Here is a 10,164-nt window from a genome sequence, read left to right on the forward strand (position 1 = left end):
TTATTGGAATGTGGAGTCCTTGGCTCTATCTGAGCTTGGTTGTTTGCTTGCAGATCTTTCATTACCCAACTAGGTAACACCAGTACGAGTGAGTGTGGAGTTTGCTCCCTGTTTATATACAGTAGCTTCCCCTGATGGTTTTGGTGGGGGTGGGGGTTTCTCCTTGGTAGTTCCTTGATTAGGGTGCTGTTTTTTGCTTGATTGTTTGCCTGGTGTTAATCCCTGCTTATCTGGGTGCTGGCTGGTGGAGAGGATGTATTCTGGTTTTTTTGTTTCCTTCTTAGCTTTTTTTATTCTCTCTTTTGAATGGTATATAAATATGGTTTATTTCTATTGTCTATTGATGGCTGATTTGTCTGAATGCCAAGCTTCCAGAAATTCCTTCACATTTTTGGATTTAGCTTGGTCTAGGATGCTCACAGTTTCCCAGCTGAAACTATGGGTGAGTCTGTCCAAGTTTTGTGAGATTAAGTTGAGATTAAGGAGTTTTCATTGTGTCTCCTGACTGCTAGTTGGAGTTCATGGATGCGCTCTGCTAGTCTTCTGCCTGTCTGTCCTACATAGTGGCTGTTACAGTCCTTACACTGTATGTTGTGGATGACTCCTGTTTTTTTCCTCTTGGGCTACTGGGTCTTTTGGATTACTAACTCTTAAGTAAGTTTACTGCTTGAGAAGGTAGAAGGTAGAGCAGGCCTTGGAAAAAGGAACATTTCCCAAATGTCCCTTTCCCCCTCTTTAATTTCATCCCTTCAGTCCTTTTCTGTGCCTACACCCTTAGGAATTAATGACACAAAGCCATTCTATTACATTTTGATGGGGAGTCTTCCCTAGCCAGGTATCTTCCATGTGCTCAGCTTTCTTTTTTAACAAATTATCTCAATCTGGGGTTGGTTTCAATAAGCCATTGAAACTCATTCCCAAGGCAACATACTTATTAAGAATTTTCTAACTAGTTAATACCCATGAAGGAGAGAAAAGGAAGATTCATATCCAGGCCACTTTTCTATCTTATGCAGGAAGTTTTATGAAGTGTACAAGTAGTCCACGTTTAACAACACTAACTGGGACCACAAGCTCTGTCGTTAAGTAACACGGTCATAAGTTGAAAAACTATGTGACCGCACCACTTAGCGACAGCGGTTCCAGCACTCCTAGTTGTTGTTGTTAAACAAGGAGTGCACGGGTCGTTAAGTGAGGACCTCACATGACCATGACTTCCAGCATCCTGCTAGCTTCCCTACTGTCTTTGCTCGTGGGAAGCCAGCAGGGAAGATTGTAAATCACAATCATGTGACCATGGGGATGCTGTACCAGCCATAAGTATGAGGTCCGGTTGTAACTACCACTCATTCAGCGCCATCATAAATTCAAACAGTTGCTGAACAAGTGGTTGTTAAACAAGGACTACCTGTACACTTTTTATAAAACAAACAGAAAACACCACCACCACACTATTCTGAAACTTTTAACAAGGACATTCTGTGTCTGAAAAAAACAAAATATTTACCTACGGATTCGCTCAGCTTCCTCCCTGTTAATTATGGCATCTGTTATCCCTCTTCCACACTTCCGAGGGGTACAGCCTAGATAATGCACACAAAGAGAAAGAAGAAAGTGTTAAATATTTTTCCCTGCTTTCCTTGTCTTTACATGTATTACAGACAGCTTTATTGGTTGATTTGATTGATCCATCAATAATAAGAACCTGAGAACCACCTATACATTACTATCATTATACCTCATACTTTCACTTAATTTGCACAATGATTATTATATCTCATTGAAAAAAACAACTATCCATTTCAATTTGCTCTGCCATTTTTCTAGATCTTATACATAAGCAAAAGAATCTGACATTCTAGACTGTACAATTTTCAAAAAGCAGAATATACAAATTATTGTTAAAATGTCTGTATTTCTTTTTTCCACAAACTACCTTGCTGTAATAATAAAAACTGTAACAAATCTAAGTAACTTCTTTTGCTTAATCCATCAAAAGAGTTATGGTTTATTTGGAAGAATCCACTGATGGCTGTAAATGCCAATTTTTAATGTCTCAGATTCTGACAGAATAAGAATCTCTGGTAAAATTATGGGCTACTCAGATTTCTAGCAAAAAGGAATTCTGTATAGAATCTGAAAATGATGTTCCAAATTTAAATAAGTTCTTTAGTCAGAGTTGAAATGAATTCTTCAATATTGAATACCAGAGTCTAGAAATAAAAATAGAAGATGACCATAGAACCTCAGAATTCTAGTTTTTCCTAAATATCCAGCCCAAATTTATGTTTTTTGATTGTAAAAGACAGCCATCTCTAACTTCGTAAATCTTCATATTTTTGTTAGTACTTCAAGTAGCTGTTCAGCTGGTTTTAGTTCTTGGACATTTACAACTCTAACCCATTTCAGGTAGTACCTGGAGAAGAACTATTGATTCAACTTCTTCAAGTGAAATAAACAAACACTGAGTTACAAGCTTGACCTTAAATTAGGCTCTTGAGATCAACCTTTTTGCACTCTTAAAAGATAAAAATGACAGGAGAAAACAAACGACCTATTTTCAGTGGAAACTGCAGTCATGATACTTTAAGAAAAAAGTATTTTGAAATATATATTACAGGACTCTGCATCATTTTGTATTAGATTCTAAAAAGATGCTGGGGGTGCAAACATAGTACAGTCTGCAATCTAGGCAGCTTAAATAAGATCAAAAACAAAAACAGAAAAAGACCAACAAGATAAAACAACAGAAAACACAATACAGTTGAGGCTGAAATCACAACCATAAGATGGGCTCATCCAGTCCCATGGCCTAATGCCTGGAGAAGAACCAGGTTTTCAAGGCTTTATGAAAGGATTGGGGTCATCTGAATCAAGTGGAGAGTGGGCATGCTGTTCCATACAGCAGGCACTATGGGACAGAAAACACAATTCCTATCAGATGGTATTGATTCATGGAGGGGACCCAAAGCAAGTCCATCCTGTCATATCTTGTGGGACAAGCAGAAACAATTGAAGATAGGCAGTCTCATTTATAATCCGGATCTGTACCATAAAGAACTTTATAAGTAGTAACTAGCACCTTGAATTGTATCTAGAAGTCTAACAGGAGCAAGTACATCTTGCAAAATAGACTATGACTACCTATGGTTCTGCATTCAAGACCAGTTGTAGTTTCCTGATGGTCTTCAAGGGCAGCCCCATGTACAGCATAGTGCAATACTCCAAACAGGAAGTGACCAAGGCACAAGTGACCATAAGCAGGGCCTTCCAATCCAGGAAGGGGTATAACTGGTGCACAAGATGGATTTATGGAAAAGTCCTCCTGGCCATGGCTGCCATCTGCTCTTCAAGCAGGAGCTGAAAGTCCAAGAGGAGCCCAAAAATGTACACCAGTTCTATTAGGGGAAATGCAACCCCAACCAGAACTAAAGGGAGGTCCCAGGATCCAGAGGCCCCTAAAGCCCACAGCCACTCAATCTTTTCTTTTCAAATCTGTTCTTCCCCATCCAGGTTCCCACAGCCTCCAGATACTGGGAAAGAAAACATCACTTGATTGGCCCTGGGTTGAGATGCACAGATCAGTATCATCAGCATATGTTGGTACTTAACCTGATGACAACAGATGACCCCACCTAGCGAGTTCATATAGATGTTAAATAGGAACAAATAGTATGCAGATCCCTGAGGAATCCTAGATAGAGTTATAGAAATAGGCAGACTTCTCAAAACTAAAGCAGATGAAGCATTGCAGCATTACACCAGGTTTAAGAAGGAATACTATTACAGTAAATTACCAAAGCAGCAGGTAAATCCTGAAAAAGGCTAGAGATAAATTACAGCTTCCAGGATTCTCATCAAGAGTATAGTTAGCTCTGATCTAGGCAAGCATCAAACTGAATTTTGTTATATTTAAGGAACTTTGCTGCCAGGTTACAGAATAGGGAATATTGTCAGATGCAACCCACGGGTGCCCTCAAGTGGAAACTCGGTAATATGACAACTTTACAACAGAAATGTAACAAAACAGCAGCCATTCTGGAACAGACCAAACTGATCCAGCAGAGCATGATCACAATACATTCATTTAAGAATAAATATTTGTATATGTTTTAAATTCCACTTTTCTGGATGGCAGAATAGATCAAAATAAAATATTTTTAAAAATTAAAGGACTTTAAAATTAAATTCATTTTCATTATTGAAAAATACAAACCTTTTTTTCAAAGCATGTTAAAATTCAAAGCATGTTAAAATTGTACTTTCACCTTCAAAAACCAATTAAGTCTCAATAAAAGTTGGATCCCAAAAATTAAAAAAAAAATTAATCTAAAAGCATTATCCACAAAACCAAGGACACAACACATCTAACAAGCAGAAAAATACAACAGGATATACATCCTCATGATATTATTTCATTCTATATGAAATCAATGTTAATTAGATAAAAACTGCCTCCACAGATAAAAGCACTAATTACTATTTTTGCTTCCAATTTTTAATTCTAATTCCAACTTGGTGATTCTGAAGGTACAAAATCACGAATATGAGTAATGAACTGTTAAGAAACCTCAGAGTTTTTATAGAAGATGAACTTTTAAAACAGATATTGGCACATGCAGACAGCTATAAGAACCATGGGACCTGCTTTTCAGAGAGGTATCATTACACAAAAATATGGATCCAGGACATGGATTGTTGTGGAACTTTATAATTTATATATTTATTTTATGGGAAAGCTCCCCCATACAACCATAAAATCCCATTTTTAGATTCAAGTTTGTTTTATAGATTTCCCATTTTATGCCACAGCAGCATTGACTGCATAGTTTTTCTTCTGCATCCTTTAGATATAGATGTAGTCTGTGAGTTGACAATGCTTTAGGAGAATCTCTTGTAAAATCCAGAAAAAAATGTAAGGCTCTAGGCCTTGAGATCCAGGTTTCTGCACTTAAGTATTGCTAACAGTACTTTATTTTTATGGTAATATCTCTGTGTGTGGATACATCCTATGACTCTAAGAACTCCAAAGGGAACACTAAGAAGTCAGAAAGGAGAAGGTCCTCTCCCACACACTGGGGGGGGGGGGGCGGGGAGGGGAACAGCCTCTGAAGTCCTATAAAAGCCAGAGGAGCCACAGCTTAAAACAGTTACAATGACGATTGTTCTTTATGGAGTTTTTTTTTGTAAAAATCAAGAGGATTCATGTGTTATGGCACAGCATGGATGAGAGTCTATGATTTCATAAAAGGAGTATAATTTTGTGCCATATTTGCAATGTAAAGTATACACTGTGAGATTTTTATAACTTGGTTTAAGGATATGAACATACTATGTGATTTGTCCATGCCTGAATGAATAAGATTCATGAACATCAGTGAATCAGAGTTATGAAGTTTTTGCCTCATAGAAGCACAGATATGGAAGTGATTTGTAACTTAATGGATATTTTGAGTGGAATCTTCTGTAAAAATATAGAGGATCCATGCTTCATACCAGTATTTTGTAACAACAGATCAGCAATTCTATCTGTGTAGTTTATAGACAGAAATGTACCTAATGATTTGGTGTGTGGGCCATCTCATACCTTAATCCAGAGTATTGACATCAATCCATGGCTCAACATCATAATAGTATTATGAAGTTAAATTTCAGGTTTTGTGATTCTTATACTTATTCTGTCCCTGTATGTGCTTTCTTACTTTCCTTTATGGATCTCATAGACTCTACCTTTGGACACGTAAAGATCTCATAGACTCTACCTTTGGACTTTAGTGGTACCTAGAAACATTATGTGTTTTTTAGAAGTCTCTGAACCTGGATATGATTCCTGGGTGTAAGGTGGGGTATTGTGTAGAAATCATGAAAATGTATATGTATCTTATTTTATAAAAATGTATTTGTGCCACTGTAATAGAGTGGATTACTGGATCTAAGATTTTTATAATTCAGTCTGTGGTTGCAGATGTCATCTGTGATTTGATGGTCATTTGGAAAGAATATTTGTACCAACCCACAAAGTTCCATAAAGAGTCCATGCCCTGCTGTGTAATGTACTGCATTTACAACTTAGCACTGGCAATGAATATTACATACTATTTTCTGATCATAAAAAATATCTAAGATTATGGAAAATACCCCTCACTGATGTAAAATGCTGCAATGTGTTGTAAATTTACATATTTTAATGATCTGATTTACAGGATGGTTTAAGAAATATGCAATGACTCCATATTCTAATAATGTAGAAGAAAGAGAAGAGCTTCTGGATATCCAGGGTGTTTTCTCTATATAGTACAGGATTAATCCCCTAAAAGCTCAAATGAAAGGAAAAAGATAACAACAAAAGGCCTACAACAAGAAATACTTCTACAGTATCAAGAGATTGGAAAGGATTAAAAGTTATCCTTTGCTACTTTGGGAGCTAGGTTACTTCAAAAACATTGATGCAGGTGCTTCCAGGGAAGAAATGGCAGACTGAAGACAGTGACTGTGGCAGAATGAAGAGCAGGCAAGTAGACCAGCTCTTCGATAATTCCCCTCCAGACAAAGAGAGGACTTGAGATCACCCACAAGTGCTCCAGACAGTTGCTCCTTGCAAGGAGACCACAAGACAGTAGTCTCTGGTGGGTTTAGAGCTCTGGGAGATGAGGAAATAGTCATCTTTCTCAAACTGCAGTCGGTGTCTTTGAAAGGATAGTGTTCTCATACTTCTGTGGGGAAATTTTCTAATCACTTTTCTAATCACTTTCAGAAATTGCTTGTTAACTGCTTTTCAGCTATTAGGAACCTTTGGATTGACAGGTTTTATAGCACCGGGTGAGTTTTTTTCAATTCTTAGTGAAAGAAGTTTTAAATACAAGTTTAAGGACTTTAAAATATATAGGAATAAACAGCAAAAGGGTGATTAAAATGTTGATTTTAGAAAGTTACAAATAGACTAAGGGTCAAAAGAAATTCGAAATAAGATTTTGGAATTAATTATAAAGAATCCTTCCCATGGGAAAATGGTTTTGTTTTGAATTCTTAAAAAAAAAAAGATTTTAAAAATTGGACACTAGAGGGAACAAGAAGGAACTAAAGATTACAATTAAAGGAGAAGAACACTCAAACTCAACTTACAAATACAGAATGAAGCAAAATATTCTAACATTAGACATACTGAAGGATATTTTTGAACAATGGACCCAGAAGTTAATTTTAAGACTGTCTGCCTCTATAGATAGGCTGTGTTTAAAAGAAGTTATGGAAGAGGAACAAGTTTTACCTGACCAGATCGAGACTGATTTGAAAGTGGAAAAAGATGTTACACTGGACAGACAAAAGAAACCAGCTGATGTCTTAATAATTAAAAGGGATATACAAATAACAAACCAAGAGAGTGACTTGGATAATTTTCTTATATTGGATTTACAGAAGTGGCTTGTTAAAGCTTTGAAGAATTTTGTGAGAAGGGACAAAGAAAAAATGAAAAGAAATCAGGTTCTAGGACATTATGTGAAGGGATTAAAGATCAAGATTGTTAGAAGTAAAAGGAAAGAATATAGAGTTGGTTTATTTGATCAAGGTTACAATAGACAAGTTGTTTTTTCTGGTAACCCTTAATGGACTTTTGCTGATGTCAGAACTGAAATGATGAGTCTGTAAGGATTTGTTTCTAAATAAGAGATGGAATATGGGAAGAAGAGATCATTTGTTATATTTTAAGAGAAGGTGATAAGCTACTTAACTTAGTTACACTTGTGATGAAGGGGGAAGTCATTTCTTTATATATATCTTTTTTCCTTTACTATATTATTTTTTTCTTTTCTATTTTTCTTTTCTATTTTCTTCTGCACCTATTTTTTCTTTTTTTTAGTTTGTATTAGTTTTTATCTTTATAATTTTAATTTTTAATAAAATACTATTTAAAAAAAGTATTGATGTAGGTCATAATATACAATACCTTCAAACCGTTTATGGCTGTCATAATCCTCTGAGCAAGGTACCTCAATGAATTTGTCTGGGACGCTTTCACCATGATAGGCCAATACTTCTGTAACCCCATCTTCACTGAGCAAGTAGCTTCCACTCAAAAGATAACCCAGCATGGCAGATGAGACAAGGAAAGCTGCTGTCAACCATTTCCGCCGTGAATCTTTCTGAGCATTATCTTTCATGCCACTGAAAACAAAACAAGATGCTTTTATTCTCTCCTTTAATAAATTAATATTTTTATTTTAGATGTTACAATGAAGTTTTCAAACCTATGTCTGTTCTTCATACTTTTACTGTGTATTATTTTTTCATCATTATTTTAATTTTAAAATGTCTGTCTTGTGATTTAATATACTATCAGCTGATCTGGGAAAATACTATATTCAAAGGCAGAACATGTATTTTAAAAAGCAATAAATATAATTCATACAATTTGCACTTATTTAAATACAAAACTAGATAGAGTGAGTGGAATACACTTGTACTCAATAACATGGGCCCAATGAATGCATCTTTAATACACAGGCCTCATTCACATCAAGTAACAAACATATCATCCAATCTCAGGCATGGGAAAAAAACAGCCTCTGGCTATTAAAATTAAATCCTATTAAAACTGACAATGTACTCTGAACAACTTACTAAAAATAAATGTTTTCTTGAACATTAAGGAGTATTTGAATACCTGCATTCTACTTCTGTTCTCTTTAAACTCAGTGGTTTGTAGGAAGTTTCAGGAAGTATTTGTATGAACTTCCACAGAAAGCTAGCGTAGTGTGGGGTTTAGGTCTTGGAGTTGGATCAGACAAAGCCAGGCTCAAGTTCCACACAAAGAGAATTCACTGGTTGACCTTGGGGACAGTCAGTCTCTCTTACCCAACCTACCTCAAAGGATCGTTGTGAAGATAAAATGTGCAGATGCTCCCCCATAAGATGCCTTGACATCTTACAGAAAAAGCAGATTATCATAATTGCACTTATTACTTTTTTTTTTTATCCAGCTATTCCCCCACAGCCTTCCCTATCTATATCCTCACAAGGACTTACAAATAAAGATTAAGTTGATTGCACACAAGTAGTTCAAAATTATCCAGAAAGCTCTGTGGCTAAGTGAGGACATAAACCCACAGTATTTCTGGCCTAAATCCAGTGCTCTGCTAGTACAGTAAAGGATACTAGGCAGAAGTCATTAAGCCAATTCATTTGGGAAAAGGAACACCATGATCCAGAGGAAATGTAAAGGGATAATACTGGCCAAGTAGCAACACAAGCATCAAGCCCAAAAAGGAAGCAGAACTTATTTTAATAAACTTAACAAACTGTCCCATAAAGAGCTAGCTAGCTATTTATTTATTAAATCTATATGGGCACCCATCTCATGAATATGACTCTTTCATGTGTATTCACCTGGAGTGCACAAATATTGTCCTATAATTTCCCCTACTTTTCCTACAGCGTAGGTATTCTCAGCGTGGGAGCTCCTATAAGGTTGGGTTGTCCATTCATTATCCAGCTATCAATATTTCCTTAAACGAAGGAAAAGGAGAAACCCTCTTTCTTACAACCAGATTCCAACCTGTCACATTGTTGCACGAATCCAGCTCAGTACAATTAGAAATGATTAAGAGCTGCTCTGTATCTGCTTCCAGGTTTATCATGCCAGTAGAAGTCCTGGGACTTGCCATACAAAACACCCCAAACTGATGCCCCCTGGATATGCCTGACTACACCGCCGCCCCAACCCCACCCCAAGACCTTCTAACCGGTACAGCCAGCTCTGTCCTGGGTGGACATTCTGGAAAGGGTTTTCCACATTGGGACGGCGCCAGATTGGACAAAGCGCTACAGAGGGGTGAGAGAAGCCAGGGTGAACGGAAGCCTGGCGGGATGAGGGAGATGAAGCGCAGAGAGCCACCGCCTCCTCCTCCCACGCGCAGCATTGAGCCGTGGTGGGCAGCTATCAGCACCCAGTCTCCCAGACGTCGCTGGCGCCTTCGTACCTGCTGAAACGACGACGCTCTTCCGCCCGAACCGCCGCACCTGCGCCGCTACTCTCCGGAGCCCTTCCGGCCGCCCGTCGCTGCGGAGCCATAGCTTCAATTGAGCGGCTGTACCTGGACGTCAGGACGCTGCCTTCGAGCGCCCGGGAGGGGGCGGAGGGAGGCAGCGACCAATAGGCTTTCACAG

The 10,164-nt window shown here is 37.6% G+C and overlaps 1 protein-coding gene across 3 annotated transcripts in view; it reads right to left on the reverse strand.

The window, feature by feature from the left end:
• OGFOD3 (2-oxoglutarate and iron dependent oxygenase domain containing 3) overlaps positions 1 to 10,132 on the reverse strand; it is a 61,455-nt gene extending 51,323 nt beyond the window's left edge. For all 3 annotated transcript variants that reach the window (XM_088133429.1, XM_025172563.2, XM_088133428.1), the window contains exons 1-3: positions 9,978 to 10,132; positions 7,946 to 8,163; positions 1,508 to 1,583 (exon numbers count right to left, since the gene is read on the reverse strand). In XM_088133429.1, the coding sequence (XP_087989555.1) occupies positions 1,508 to 1,583; positions 7,946 to 8,163; positions 9,978 to 10,069 (386 nt within the window). In that variant the 5' untranslated portion in view covers positions 10,070 to 10,132. The remainder of the gene's footprint in view (positions 1 to 1,507; positions 1,584 to 7,945; positions 8,164 to 9,977) is intronic.
• Positions 10,133 to 10,164: the final 32 nt, after the last annotated feature.

Source organism: Python bivittatus, unplaced genomic scaffold (assembly GCF_059951505.1).
Source record: "Python bivittatus isolate LINGU-HERP-01145 unplaced genomic scaffold, Pbiv_v1 ctg000080_np1212, whole genome shotgun sequence".
Classification (NCBI taxonomy): Eukaryota; Metazoa; Chordata; class Lepidosauria; order Squamata; family Pythonidae; genus Python; species Python bivittatus.